At 35.2% G+C, this 16,239-nt stretch overlaps 1 protein-coding gene across 5 annotated transcripts in view; it reads right to left on the bottom strand.

Moving 5' to 3' along the window:
* Nucleotides 1–16,239, bottom strand: part of MAP4K5 (mitogen-activated protein kinase kinase kinase kinase 5) — a 100,029-nt gene that overhangs the window by 53,742 nt on the left and 30,048 nt on the right. For all 5 annotated transcript variants that reach the window (XM_057306456.1, XM_057306453.1, XM_057306454.1 and 2 more), the window contains 2 exons: nt 2,845–2,935; nt 2,359–2,423 (listed from right to left, as the gene is read on the bottom strand). In XM_057306456.1, coding sequence (XP_057162439.1) covers nt 2,359–2,423; nt 2,845–2,935 — 156 coding nt within the window. The remainder of the gene's footprint in view (nt 1–2,358; nt 2,424–2,844; nt 2,936–16,239) is intronic.

Here is a 16,239-nt window from a genome sequence, read left to right on the forward strand (position 1 = left end):
TCCCTCTCTCACTGGCTGTCTCTATCTCTGTCGAATAAATAAATAAAATAAAAAAATAAAAATAAAAAAAATAATAAAACTTTTCTTTTAAAAAATGGGATTCACTCTTGTTTTATTTTTTATTTTTTTTAAGATTTTATTTATTTGTTTGAGAGAGAGAATGTGTGTGCAAGCACAAGCAGGGGAGAGGGGCAGAGAGAGAGGGAGAGAAGCAGACTCCCCGCTGAGCGGGGAGCCCAACACGGGGCTCAATCCCAGAACTCTGGGATCATGATTTGAGCCGAAGGCAGACGCTTAAACAACTGAGCCATCCAGGTGCCCCTCACTCTTGTTTTAAAAACTCTTTGTAGGGGCGCCTGGGTGGCACAGCGGTTAAGCGTCTGTCTTCGGCTCAGGGCATGATCCCGGCGTTATGGGATCGGGCCCCACATCAGGCTCCTCCGCTAGGAGCCTGCTTCTTCCTCTCCCACTCCCCCTGCTTGTGCTCCCTCTCTCTCTGGCTGTCTCTATCTCTGTCAAATAAATAAATAAAATCTTTAAAAAAAAATAAAAAATAAATAAATAAAAACTCTTTGTAATATTTTGTATATTTGTAATATTTATGTGGTATTAAATATTATCTTAAATAAAAAGAGGCAGTGTCCAGAGTTCAGACATCAGTCACAACTATCTTTTTGTAATGGGTTATGTGACAAAATTAGATTATTATATTTATTAATTTATAATTAAATACATCAGTACAGTTTTACTATAATTCAATATTTTACTTTTGAGTCCCCCCCCTTATCCTCCCCTAGAAGTAATGACTTATCAATTTGGTACATATCCTTTCATTTTGCTGTACATTAACATTCATATCCAATGTGAATATAAAAAATTATATATATATATATTTTTTTTAAAGATTTTATTTATTTATTTGACAGAGATAGAGACAGCCAGCGAGAGAGGGAACACAAGCAGGGGGACTGGGAGAGGAAGAAGCAGGCTCATAGCAGAGGAACCTGATGTGGGGCTCGATCCCATAACGCCGGGATCACGCCCTGAGCCGAAGGCAGACGCTTAACCGCTGTGCCACCCAGGCGCCCCTAAAAAATTATATTTTTAAAAGTCTAAGTGTGATTGATTATGCTATACACATTTCTTCTTCATCCACTTTTTCCATTTAAAAAGAGGCCTTGGAGAGATATTCCAGGTCAGTACAAGTGGAGCTACTCCGCCTTTTTAAATGCTACACAGGATTCCATACTATAGGTGCAGCGTAGTTTATTTAACAATTGCTCTACTGCTACAAGCTACAGGTATTATTTAAACTTGATTAGCACTCATTTTTACATCTACTATGGTTGTATTTGTAAACTGCATGACTGAAATTTGATAAGGCTGTCAATACAAAGATTTCAGCAAAGAAATGTTTGAAAGTATTTCACATAATTCTTAATAAATGATAGAATGCAAAGTTGCAATGGGAGTTTTACTATTCTATATGCAATTAAATAAAGGAAAGAAAAATTGTTTTATAAGGATCCCTGCTTAGTCTCATAAACTCTAGAAAATCAGGAAATTGTCAATGATAAAACAAATTGGAAGCTAATTTGTACAGCCAAAACAGAGACTATTTCTAAATAGTGAAATCTGATTCAACTCAGAAAATGTCCTAACCACCTAACAGATGCTCAATATAAAGTACTTAAACTGTTTAAAAATTATACATTTTTAATACAAAAATATACCAACAATTAAACTGCTTTCTTAGGTTAAATGATTTTTAAAATAGATATACAATTTCTTTTATGTGAGAGTTAACCTCTCTATTTCAATTCTTATTTACAAGGAAGTTGAGGCAGTTTCAATTGTAGATAACATACTTTCCTAGAGGCTACAGAAGATTTCTTAGAGACTACAACTAAAAAGTAAAATTTGGATTGTACAAGAACTTTTTTTTTTTTAAGATTTTATTTATTTATTTGACAGAGACAGCCAGCGAGAGAGGGAACACAAGCAGGGGGAGTGGGAGAGGAAGAAGCAGGCTCCCAGCGGAGGAGCCTGATGTGGGGCTCAATCCCATAACGCCGGGATCACGCCCTGAGCCGAAGGCAGACGCTTAACGACTGAGCCACCCAGGCGCCCCTGTACAAGAACTCTTCTATTTCTCAGTTCAGGTTTCAGCAAATTTAACTGGATAACCAACAAAAATAAAGTTTAGATTTCTTTTACGCAATAATACTACAGGAGCAGAATGGAAGAATGCAAAACAGTGTATCTACCTACCAATATTCCTGGTTAACTACAAATCATAAAAACAACAATCATCAAAGTCAAAGTCAGTTTTAAAATGTAAAGTCAAATTAACAATACCATGGTAAATATCTTGAAGTGATCCACCACCACAGTATTCCATACAAATCCACAGTTTTTCTCGACTAATATGAAAGAGAAAGAAAATTATATTAGTTAGTAATTCTTAATCACTGAATACTCTGAAGGCTTTCCATCTTCAGTACACCAAGGTTTAGAATGGAATATAGGGTAACAGGAAATTGCCCTGGCGGTCTCTCTTCCAGATACAGAAAAGCATAGTAACTTACCGTCTTAAATGGTTTAGAATATAATCAGTTTTATAAGCTAAAACGCTTACTTGTAATCATTTGTAATATTTATTGCCAGATAAGATATAACTGCATAAATGGAGGTGTCATTAATATAGCAGGGAAGACAATAAGAATACTTGAGAAAACTTTACACAATATAACTTTAAAAATTCATATATAACAGCATTTACATGAAAAGGAGGGAGAGAGGTAGTAAAGAGAGGAGAACAGATGCTTTTTTTTTTTTTTTTACCTGAGATAGCTCCCAAAGTAGGCAACGATGTTGCAATGTTTACATTCTTTAACCATAAATATTTCTTGTTGAATCAAAGAAAAATCATCTCCTGAAAAACAAAATGATAAAACTTAGACACCAAGTTACATTTTGAGTCTTATATATGGGAAAAAGAAAGGAAAACTTTACAATAAATGTTAGAGATGAGGAATTAGATACTCTTAATACTTCAGTGGGAATATAAACTGATACATTCTTTCTAAAACTCAGAAGCCTTAAAGATATACAAAATCTTTGAACTCATAATGTCACTTAAAAATTTTTTTTCTGAAGGAGACTGCACAGAGATAAATGTTTTCTACAATGTGACTTAATGAAAGAATGATTAAATAACTTATGGTCCCTCTGCCTCTCCCCACCACTTGTACTCTCTCTCAAATAAATAAAATCTTTAAAAAAAGGGGGGTCCGCCTGGGTGGCTCAGTCAGTTAAGCGTCTGCCTTAGGCACAGATCATGATCTCAGGGTCCTGGATGGAGCCCATCATGGGGCTCCCTGCTCAGGGGAGAGTCTGCTTTTCCCTCTCCCTCTGCCTCTCCCCACCACCGGTGCACTCTCTCTCTCTCTCTCTCTCTCAAATAAATAAACAAGATCTTTAAAATATAAATAAATAAATAACTTATGGTACAGTTATACATATAATACAGTTAAAACATGTTTTGATATGAAAATATGTTCATGATATATTAAGTAAAAAAGGGATGTTTTACATATAAGTACATATGTATACAGAAAAATGTCTAAAAAACTTACACAATGTTTATGTCTGGGTGGTAAAATTAAAAGTAATTTTGCTTCTTTTTTATCTGTATTTTCCAATTTGTTTATTACAAACCTGTTAGAGTTGTTTAACTAGGAAAAGTAATATTAAAATGAAATATTGGTTAGTTATGGGAATACTACCTAAAATGGTATTGTCACCATCATACTTCATTCTGTATAGTAGTCTTTTGGGGGGGGGGGCTTTTTCCGTTTTTATTTTCATTCCAGTTAGTTAACATACGATAACTATTAGTTTATTAGTTTCAGGAATACAGCAGTATTCTTCATCATTGGCGTACTCAATCCCCCTTCACCTATCTCACCCACCGCCCTACCCACCTCCCCTCTTGTAGCCACCAGTTTGTCCTCTATAGTTTAAAGAGTCTGGTTTTTTGTTTGTTTCTTTGATCATTTGTTTTGTTTCTTAAATTCCACGTATGAGTGAAATCATATGGTATCTTCCTCTGACTCATTTTGCTTACTTTATACTCTCTAGATCCATCCATGTTGCTATAAAAGGCAAGATTTCACTCTTAAAACAATAGTTCTTCATTGTCTGTCAGTAGAAGAGGCTCAGCGGAGATAACCCAAAACAGATGATGATCTATGGTTCCCATTATCAGTTTAAGCAGAAGCAGGGAGTAGCTCCTGCAAGTTACAGTGGAAAGCCTGACTGCCTGGTGTAGAGACTTTCTCGTCCGCTCCTGAACACCAGAATAGCGGTTTCTCCTTATATCTTACTCCTCTACGTGAGCCTTTCCCATGACGGCACTGACACTGATTTATACGTGCTGATCTCCAGCAAGCGGGCTAGATTCTAGCCTAGGCTTCACTTTACCAGGAAGCTCTGAATTACAAAGGAAAAGAAGAGTAAAGAATTACCTAACTTTGTTAATTTACGGTACTCTTTGGATTTCAGCCTACTCTCACTTTTAAATGTACAAAGAAGTCGTATCCGAGCTGTGCTGAAAAATGCTCCAGTTAAGTCTGGGATTTAGAACAGATTTTCTCACAGGAGTAACTTCACAAATGATGTCTAACTTCTTAATGGTGTCTAAATTCTTAAACTGACCTTTAAAAGCCAATAATATGTCTGAATTAATACTAATAACAAACCGCTACTTCCTGGGGAAATTTAGCTGAGTTCCACCTCACAACTGTGGTTCCAGCAGAAGCTACATGAGGTTTCTGCCAGAAAAGGTGGAGTCCTGGTGAGACTGAGCAACAGTTTTCTACAGCTGTAGCTGGAAGCCAGAGTTCACAAGAACAGGTCATTAATAACTCAGATGTTTGGGGACTGTGCCTTCTTTGATATACTTAACTTTGTGAATAAACTCCAGTTTTGAATATATTCTTCATATATCTGTTTCACCACTGTCTTAAGCTTTAATCCAAACTGGGTAGAATCTTCTCTGAATTGAAACTGTACCATGGAACAGACTTACATAAAGAGAATATTTTTGTAGTCTATCCTGAAAGGCAGGTAAGCTAAATACAGTTATTCATTACAGATGGAACTATTCTTTGATGGGTTACATCAGCTTCTTCGAAATGATCTAAATTTGGGTTCACTTCATTCTTCTGATTGGGTGATGACAGACAACTGTTTCCTTTTGAGATAAAGCATTAAATCCACTAGGTTCAGATGCCTCAGGCCTACAGGTTCCAGCTCTGTTGTTCACGTAAAAATGGGTTTTGGGGAGTTTATTTCCTCAAAAAAGAGAAGTTTCATTCTTCATTCTCATGCAACGTAAGGACAAGACGAACTGACAAATACAGAACCCCGCATCTGCAGTTTTAACTAAGTTCCTGTTATTTCCAACTGGATGGCTTGCTAGCACCTTGAATTTGATATGCTCCAAGTTACCAATATCTGCTCCTAAGAACCAATTTTCTCTTTGGACTTTCTATTTGTATTAATGACACTTTTTTTTTTTCTACAGGACTAACCTCTGGCAGCCTCTCCATAGCCCTCCTAAGAGAACTGGCCTTGATGCAGCAAGAGCTAGTCTGTGTCATGTCATCTTTTACTTCCTGAAGGCACTGGGGTGGACAACTGACCTAAAAGAGTGGGATAACTAATCACATTTGGTGTCCTGAAAACGTGAGCCATGAAGACTAAGTTGTTAGTTACCAGGAGAATCACATTAAAAGTGGAATATTAGAGTAAGAGTCTATGAAGGGTTGTGGCTAAAATTACTAGAGATGTACTGCAAACCTGGCTGATGAGTATATCCCTGTATAGGAAGGGAAAGACTCACCAGACCTGGCATGTGTACCAAAGCATAGGCAGTGATAGCTGGGAACTCAGCCTGAGACCAGAAGCTTATTACCTTAGGCTCTTTTAAAGTGTGTGTGTGTGTGTGTGTGTGTGTGTGTGTGTGTGTCTGCCTGCCTGCCTGCCTGCCTCAGGGAACTCAGCCTGAGACCAGAAGCTTATTACCTTAGGCTCTTTTAAAGTGTGTGTGTGTGTGTGTGTGTGTGTGTGTGAGTGTGAGTGTGTGTGAGTGTGAGTGTGTGTGAGTGTGTGTGAGTGCCTGCCTGCCTGCCTCAGGGAACTCAGCCTGAGACTCCAAGGAAAAAAGACCGGCAGTCTTCAGCCAGAAAAGTGATCCACAGGGAGCAAGAAGGATGGTAGTTCTGTGTCTGCGATGGCTGGCATTAGAATCAGTCCTGCTTCTTAGCAATATGCTGTTGCTTATTTTATAAATCACATGAAAACAAACTCCTTAGAACAGCTGAAAGGTACTTTTTTATTAGTATCATCTAACTATCACATAAAGACTTATGTATTACACTTGCTAGTTTTATCCCATTAAAATTCTAAATTGGATGTTTTAAAGTGCTGTCTCTCATTCTTAAATAATCATAAAATCACTTATTAATTAGAGATTCCTAGGCTCACTTTATGCTTTCTGAATCAGAATCTTCAAGGGATTCCTAAGATCAGGCAAATTTCAGAAACACTGTTTTAAAGAATTCTGTTTGGATAAGTATTTTCTGAGTTATAAGCACCTGATCTTTAAACAGTTTGTAACAACAGCTATTTATATTGACATAACCATTCCACCCCAAGATTATGCACCCTCATTCTTTGTTTTGGAGAAGAAACCTCCAAGACATGTTTAACATCTGGCTACTGATATACAGAATTGTTTGATTTTTTAAAATATATATATTTCTTTTACACCCCTTCCTTTCACCCCTTTGGCTGGCAAGAAGGAAAGAGGGCAATGAACATGCATATATATATAATTTTCTATCTCACCCTGACAGGTAATTCCATATCAGGCAATCTTTCTCATAAACACATCTATCTTCCTTAATCTTCTTACTCATTGCTCTCTGTCATCAAATTCCTGTCATTTATTACTGGAAAATCTCATTCTCTATTCTCTTTGTTTTATGCACGAAGCAAAAAACAACCCTAAACATGGTTAGTAAATTTAGAAACTACTATTTTAACATCTACTCGAGAAAGGAAAGCCAAAGTCCTGAAGTTAAATTGGACTAACAAACATACAGAGAACATACCTGCTACTACGAAAGCCTTTGCAAGTGCCTAGATAGCCTCTTCAAAATGTCCTTAAGATCTTATTTTCTAGAATCTTGTGGAGAGTTTCTGCCTCTATATTTATGAGAGACACTGGTCTGCAGTTTTCTTTTTTTGTACTGTCTTTGGTTTTGGTATGAAAGTAATACTAGCACTATGAAGTGAGACAGGCAGGTCACATTTACTGGGTGCTGACCCTGCCAGGCACTGGGAATGTATTAGTGAAAAAAACAAACACTTGCTCTCTGGGTGGATGTCAGGAAGTAAAACAAAGGAATATATATATGTCAAGTACTGTAAGTGCTAAGAAGAAAAGTTATTTTAACCAGGGCTTGGGAACAGAGAATGAGGGAGTAAGGGCCATTTTACATAGACTGAAGGGTCAGAAAAGCCTTTCTGATAAGGCGATGTTTGAGCAAACAGATGAATGTAGTGAGAAAGTAGGTAAAATGGGTACCTAAGGGAATAACATTCTAGGCACAAGGAACAGCAAATATAAAGGCTTTAAAGCAGGAGTGTGTTTGGCACATCAGAAAATAGAGAGAAGCCTAGTGTTTGTAAAGTGAACCAGGACAGTGGTAGAAGACATAAGGAATTAGAAGGCCAGATCAGAAATGGCCTTTTCCAGGGTGCCTGGGTGGCTAGTCACTTGAGCCTGTGCTAATTTCAGCTGAGGTCTTAATCTCAGAGTCATGAGTTCAAGCCCTGCACTGGGTTCCACGCTGGGCATGAAGCCTACTTTAAAAAGAAGGGGGGAACGCCTGGGTGGCTCAGTCGGTTAAGTGTCGTCTTGATTTCAGATCAAGTCATGATCTCAGGGTCGTGAGATCAAAGCCTGAGTTGGGCTCCATGCTCAGCTGGGAGTTTGCTTGGGATTCCCTTCTCTCCCTCTGCCCCACCCCACCGTGCACATGACGCATGCTCTCTCTCAAAAAAATAAATAATATCTTAAAGAAAAAAAAAAAAAAGAAATGGCCTTTTCAGTCATCATCCTAAGGACCTTGGATTTTAAGCCGAGCAAGATGGCAAGACTTTGAAATTTTTGAGTAATCTCAAAATCTGAGATTGAGTATAGTATCTTAGTTTCAGAAGGACTGCTCTGGTTCCTGTGTTGAGAACTGATTCAACATAGCGTATGAGGGGATGGGGAGGGAAAAAGTTGGGGGGTGGGTGATATCTCAAGGCCTAAAGTAAAGCATTCACTAAGATAACTCATGCTAGAGTTGAAGTGGTTTAGACCAGGGGTGGCAGCAAAGAAAGTGTTGAGAAAAAGAAGTGTTGAGAAAATGAGTCTGGATATATTCTGAAGGTAGGAATGTTTATTTTTTAAAAGTTCCACAGGTGATTTTCACATACCCTCCTTTCCTCAATAAAACCACTAGTGTAATTCCTAACCTGTCTGAAGTTATGCAGTTATTAAGTGGCAGACAATGTTTTGGAACCCCAGCAATCTGTCTCCAGAGCCCCAAACCTATTCTATCTCTCAAACCCCTAAAATTCTGTTCCTTTCATGTGACAATGTTTTGGAGAGGACTATACCTTGAATAATACCAGCAAAATATTCTTTAATACATACTGAACTTTCAGAGAGTTTAGCATATTTTAATATTTCTACAAAAAGTGAAACAAGATTTTCCAGTTGTTATTTCATCAAATATCAAGCGGTTGATGCTTGTCCTATCTACTACAAGTACTTCTAGTACAAGTTTGTATTTCCTACTTTAATCCTTTTTAAACAAATATTCACAGAAAACTATGAGAAACATGTCTAGTACTATATGGGCATCAATAATGGACATTACTTTTTTAAAACTAAATAAAACCTGTTTTATTTCTTATTATTGCATCACATTAATATTTTTATCCTACAACAGTCAGCCAATGTAGAAAAACAGAAAGAACAAAATAGAAGTCACCCACAAATCCACTATCAAGAGACACTCACCATTAACATTTCTTCCACTCCTGTAAGTATGTAAGGGTTCTCCCACCACACACACAAACTGGACTCAGACTCTACAGGTTCACAACCCATTCTGTAAACATTTTCTGTGTCATTAAGAATCATTTAAAAGGCATCCAAATTGGAAAGGAAGAAATAAAATTATTTGTTTGCAGATGATATGATCTTATTTGTAGAAAACTCTAAAGATACTACAAGAAAACTTTCAGAATAAACAAATTCAGCAAAGTTTTAAGATACAAAATCAACACAAAAAATCAGTTGTGTGGGGCGCCTGGGTGGCACAGCGCTTAAGCGTCTGCCTTCAGCTCAGGGCGTGATCCCAGCGTTATGGGATCGAGCCCCACGTCAGGCTCCTCCACTATGAGCCTGCTTCTTCCTCTCCCACTCTCCCTGCTTGTGTTCCCTCTCTCGCTGGCTGTCTCTATCTCTGTCAAATAAATAAAATCTTTAAAAAAAAAATCAGTTGTGTTTCCATACACTAATAATGAATAATAAGAAAAGGAAATTAAGAAAACAATTCCATTTACAATTGCATCAAAAAGAATAATATACTTAGGAATGAACATAACAAAGGAGGCAAAAGTATACTGAAAACTACAAAACATTGCTTAAAGAAATTAAAGATGACATAAATAAACAGAAAGATATCCCATGTTCAGGAATAAGATGATTTACTATTGTTAAGATGTCAATAAAATACCCAAAGCAATCTATAGATTCAACATAATCTGTATCAAAATCCCAATAGCATCTTCTTTGGAGAAATAGAAAAAAATCATCCTATAATTCATTTGGAACCTCAAGGAACCCCAAATAATTTTGAAAAAGAACAGAGTTGGAAGACTCACACTTCCAGACTTCAAAACACCTTACAAAGCCACAGTAATCAAAACAGTATGCTACTTCTCTATAAAAGCACATAGATCAACAGCACAGAGCACAAAAATAAGCCCCCACAATCATGATCAAATGATCTTTGACAAGGGCGCCAAGACCACTCAACAAGGAAAATAGTCATTTCAACAACTAGTGACGGGAAAGCTGAATATCTTCATACAAAAGAATGGAGATGGACCCTTATCTTACACTATATATGTACAAAAATTAACTCGAAATGAACTAAAGATCTAAATAAAAGACTCAAAATTATAAAACCCTTAGAGAAAAACTTCCTAACATTGGATTTGGCAATGATTTCTTAGATATGGCACCAAAAGCACAAGCCAACAAAGGCAAAAATAGATAAATGGGACTATGTCAAACTTAAATTTTTTTTTCATCAAAGGGCACTGTCAACAGAGTGAAACAACAACCTGTGGAATGGGAGAAAATATGTGCAAACCATGTATCTGATAAGTGGTTAATATCTAAAATATATAAAGAATTCCTACAACTCAACAACAAAAAAGAAATAACCAATTAAAACATGGGCAAAAGACTTGAATAGATATATCTCCAAAGAGGATATGCAAATGGTCAAGAAGTATATAAAAAGATGCTCAACATCACTAACCATCCAAGAAATGCAAATCAAAACCACAAGATATCACCTCACCTCACACCGACTAGGAAAGCTATAATTAAAAAAAAAAAACAAACAGAATACCAAGCGTTAGTAGAGACATGGAGAAGCTGAAACCCTTCTGCACCGTTGCTGGCACTGCAGAATGGTACACTCATTATGGAAAACATTACGGCAGTTCCTCAAAAATTTAAAAATTTACTACCATATGATCTAGTAATCCTATATCTAGGTATATATCCAAAAAATTGAGAGCAGGTATCAGGGATATTTGCATGGCCATGTTCATAGCATTATTCATGATAGCTGAGAGATGGAAGCAACCCAAATGTCCATCAAATGATGGGTAAATGGATAAACCAAACATAGCGTATACATACAGTAGAATACAATGCAGCCATTAAAAGGGAAGGAAATCCTACAACATGGATGAACCTTGAGGATATTATGCTGAGTGAAATAAACCACTCATAAAAGGACAAATTATAGGAGGTATCTAAAGTAATCAAGTTTATAAATATAAAAAGTAGATGGTGGTTACCAAGGGCTGAGGGAAGGAGAGCAAGGAAACTGTTGTTTAACAGATATGGACTTTCAGGAGGGTGGGGGATTGGGATAGGCCGGTGATGGGTATTAAGGAGGGCACATATTGCATGGCGCACTGGGTATTATATGCAAGTAATGAATCATGGAACATTGCATCAAGAACTGGGGATGTACCGTATGGTGACTAATATAACAAAATAAATATTATTAAAAAAATAGATATGGACTTTCAGTTCTATAAGATGAAAAAGTTCCAGAGATCTGTTTCACAACAATGTAAATATATTTAACATCACTAAACTATAAGCTTAAAAATGGTTAAGATGATAAAGCTTAATAATAGGTACTTTTTACCGTAATAAAAATAATACAAAATTATGGAAATATAGACTAATTTATTTATCCATTTCACTATGTTTGGATATTCAAGTTTTAAAATTTACTGTTTTCAAATACATGTTTTGAAAATAAAAATCCAGTAACCTAAAAATTGTGGTATCATTTACAGTAAAATTGCAATGCAAAAAGTAGCTTTTTTAATTAATATTTGTAACACTTAGCAAAAAAAAAAAAAGCTTTTTTTTTTTTTAAACTGGGCATGGAAAAAGTTTTTTGTACTAGTAAGTACTAAATATATTTCTGAAGTTTATGAAATGAAATCAATATTAAAGACAGATATCAAAGGGAAAACCGATTTTACTATACAAATGATACATTAATAGCATCATTTCCAGAAAACCAATTAATTCAATGCTAAATATTCTGTCAGATAATTTTCAAACATCTTGTTGATTTGATTGTTTTTGTTGGTAATAAGGAAATATGAGTTTTTTTCCACTGAGCAAAACAAGCATAGAACGCAAACAGAACAGTCATTTCTAACAAAACATTTTCTTTGGAATGCCTATCTTAGATTCTGAAAACTCATCTACAGAGAAAATACCTAACAGTTTTAAATTTCACCAATTTAGAACCAGATATTGAAGCTCACCTTTTAAATTACACAGAAAACAGTAAGCACCTTCATTTAAATGTTATCTTGTGTTCAAAAAGCAAATTGGGATCTACCTGAAACTGAGTACCCTAGCATAACAAAGTGATTTTTACTTATAATATGGCAGAAAATGTCTATTTAGCACTGGGTGTTATACACAACTAATGAATCATCGAGCCTTACATCGAAAACCGGGGATGTACTGTATGGTGACTAACATAACATAATAAAAAATCATTATTAAAAAAATATATATATAAAAAAAAAAAGAAAATGTCTATTTAGCCTTTATTAGCTTTATGTATCCATTATTTAAAGCCAGTTAAAAAAAAAACAAAACACTGGTGGGCATTTGTGACCTCAACTTAACTTTTCCTCCAATTCAGACTTGAACTTTCCAAATAATCAAGACAGGATACTTATTTTACTTAAGTAATATTAACTTAATACTTTATTTCACAGATTATTTTGAAAAATAGAAATTCTTAGATTTTAAAATAGAACTTAAAAACTAAAAAAGCAAGAACATACCACTTAACCAGAATAGCTGACATTTGTCCTATTTGGCCAAAGCTCCCACTTTGGGATTTCTTTCAAGAACATTAACAAGGCAAACTAACAGTTGTTTAAATCTTTATATACATTTTGATTTTTTAAAAATTTACTTTCTCTGCTTATACTTCCAGCAAACGAGATGAAGTATTACAAAACAAAACTGAGGGGCGCCTGGGTGACTCAGTTGGTTAAGCGTCTGCCTTTGGTTCATGTCAATGATCTCCAGGTCCTGGGTTTGAGCCCCATGTATCCGTCTTGCTTCCTGCTCTGTGGGGAGTCTGCTTCCTCCTCTCCCTCTGCCCCTCCCCCTCATTCATGCTCCTGCGCTCTCAAAAAAATAAAATAACTAAGAAAAGTTTTAAACATCCAAAGATACAGATTCCTATTCATTTTGAAAACTGTCTAAATCAATGAAGTACATTTAACTTGTTATCTTACTTAAAAATGCTGAATTATTTCATGAACATTTCCAATTCCGCATTTTAAAAAACAAGCATACAAACAAAAGTATACCGTATTAATCACCGTGGATAACGATTTTATTAAATCCCCTCCTTATAAATAGCAAGGCTCACAGTCTTGTTTTGTTTTTAATTGAGGTATGACAGACATACAATATTATATTAGCTTCAGATTTATGACATAATGATTTGATATTTATATATATTGTAAAATGATCACCACAGTAAGTCTAGTTAATGTTTGTCAGTAATTACAAAATTTTTTCTTGTGATGAGATTTTAAGATTTATTTTCTTAGCAACTCCCACATATGCAATACGGTATTGTTACCTACATCACCATGCTGTGCATTACGTCCCTAGGACTTAGTTTATACCTGGAATTTTGTACCTTTCGACTCCCTTCACCCATTTCACATACCCCCACCCAACCGCCTCTGGCAACCACCAATTTGTTCTTAGTATCTGTGAGCTTGGTTTTTGTTTTTATTTAGGGTCCACATATAAGTGAAATCATATGTCATTTGTCTTTCTCTGTCTGACTTATTTAACTTAGCATTATGTCCTCTAAATCCATCCATGTTGTCACAAACGGCAGGACTGCCTTCTTTTTTCTTTTTTCTTTTTTCTTTTTTTTTACATATACACACATCTTTATCCATTCATCCATGGACAGACACTCCACATTTTTGTTGGCTATTGTGAAAACTGCTGTAACGAGCATAGGGGTGCAGAGATCTTTTTGAGTTAGTGTTTTCATTGTCTTCAGATGAATACTCAGAAGTGGAACTGCTGTATCATAGGATAGTTTCTATTTTTTAACTTTCTGAGGAACCACCACACTGTCTTCCATAGTGGCCGCACCAATTTAATTTCCACCGACTACTAGTACACAAGGATTCCCTTTTCCCCATGTCCTCACCAACACTTATTTCCTGTCTTTTTGATAAGAGCCATTCTACCAGGTGTGAGGTGATATTTTGATCTGCATTTCCCTGGTGAGTGATGCTGAGCATCTTTTCATGTGTCTATTGGCCATTTGGATGTCTTCTTTGGAAAAATGTCATTCAGCGTCTTTGCCCATTTTTTAATCAGACTGCAGTTCTTTTTGCTATTGAGTTGTTCACAGTTTTTAACAAACTATCATGTGCATAACTTTAAAATATTACCCTTTAGTTCCCCAGAAAAGAGGGGTAATAATCGTAGAAGAAAAGGTGGGGGAGGGAAAGTAGGATTCTGATGATTAGCTTTCCCAGGAATCTTACTTCTGTTCTGGCTGTGGGCTGCCACTAGCTACAGACTTGTGGAGCAAAATGAGCATCTGTAAAATGAGTTAGAGGGAAGGCTGCAATTCAGACACAGACAGGAAAACATGGTGACACGCATCAACATAATATCTGCCTGCTTTTCTAAGGCCGTCCTTAGGTCTGACCAAAGAGATGGAAAATGAAACTAAAATTCAAAAGGGTATCATTAGTATCGTTTATTTTTAATACTAATCACTAGTAAGCCAAACTTTATTTGAATGTCACCATTTGTAAGATGGTATGCATATTTAATAAGTATCTACTATAAAAATAAGATATAGAAATGATTTAATCATTCTTAAAAATAATTATTTGCCTGTGTAAATGAAGGGCAACAAAAATATAGAAACACAGGAAGGAATGCTGACATTTTCTTTTTCTTTTATTTTTGTGACTAATTAAAAAAACAATTCTCTGTGCTAATTTATTTTTATTTTTAACTGAGTTTCACTTAGAATTTTTATGAGTATTAGAGTTGCAAAAGCAATCTGTTTCAGTGAAATTTTAAATATATTATTACATAAACATAATATTATATCATAAATATAATAATCTTTAATTAAGAGTAAATTGTGAGGTAAATCTGTAATAAAATTCAGAACTGTACAATTAGTATGAGCTTCAAAAATCTATTTTTACCTAGGGTGAAAAGTATTATTAAGTTTACAGCTGGGATAACATTTACTTAAAAAAAAGTGTTGTTTATATTTTATCAGACATAAGGCTTTTTCTAAGTCATATTGGCAAATAATTACCTTTTCATGTCTAAGTATAATTCTAAACCAGCTCATCTGTTAAATCGATACAAGGAAGCACTTCTGTATTACACTGGCTTTAGCGCAATTGTTTTAAAAGCTGCTGAGTACAGTTAAGAATTCATTTCTCAAATACAGCTGTCTCCGGAATTATCTGAAGTATCTGAACTGAATGTTGGGAAAAATTCATTAGCATAACATCATATTTTTTACCTAATCATTCCCTAAGTCTGTTCCAAAAATGTGAAAGCACCATCTACTTTGGCTTTACTGAAAATGCTGAAAGAAAGAAAGAAAGAAAGAAAGAAAGAAAGAAAGAAAGAAAGAAGAAAGAAAGAAAGAAAGAAGAAAAAGAAAGAAAGAAAGAAAAGAAAAGAAAAGAAAAGAAAGAAAGAAAGAAAGAAAGGAAGAAAGAAAGAAAGAAAGAAAGAAATCTTTGGTCAACAGAAAAACATTTTTTTAAAAGAGGCAAAATACAAAAGAAAAAAATTCATGAATAAGATGTAATGAAACAACCCAAATGAATGAAATCACTGTCACAACCAGAAGATCAATTCCTCAAATTCTAAAGCACAGATGTTGAAAATAAATGAAACTATTTACTAAAATAAAAAGTATATATATTTAAAATACAAGGATAGTTGTTATTTACTAAATTTACTAAAATTACAATTACTATTAACCATGAATTGAAATCTGAAGATATAATAAATATTAAGGTCCTATGTTCTGAACATCATAGCTTATAGAAGATAAGCAGTATTACTGCCACAAATAATTAGGCAGAAACAGAAAGACCTTCAGAGCAAAAATGCCAAGACGGTCTTACAGTTTTCCCTAACACTATACACAGAGAAAATGTCTGTAGATTTTTGAGGATGGAAGAATGTGCAATACAAATAGTTCTATATTCAGTCAACTGGTCGTTCTTATT

Source organism: Ursus arctos, unplaced genomic scaffold, assembly GCF_023065955.2.
Source record: "Ursus arctos isolate Adak ecotype North America unplaced genomic scaffold, UrsArc2.0 scaffold_37, whole genome shotgun sequence".
Taxonomy (NCBI): domain Eukaryota; kingdom Metazoa; phylum Chordata; class Mammalia; order Carnivora; family Ursidae; genus Ursus; species Ursus arctos.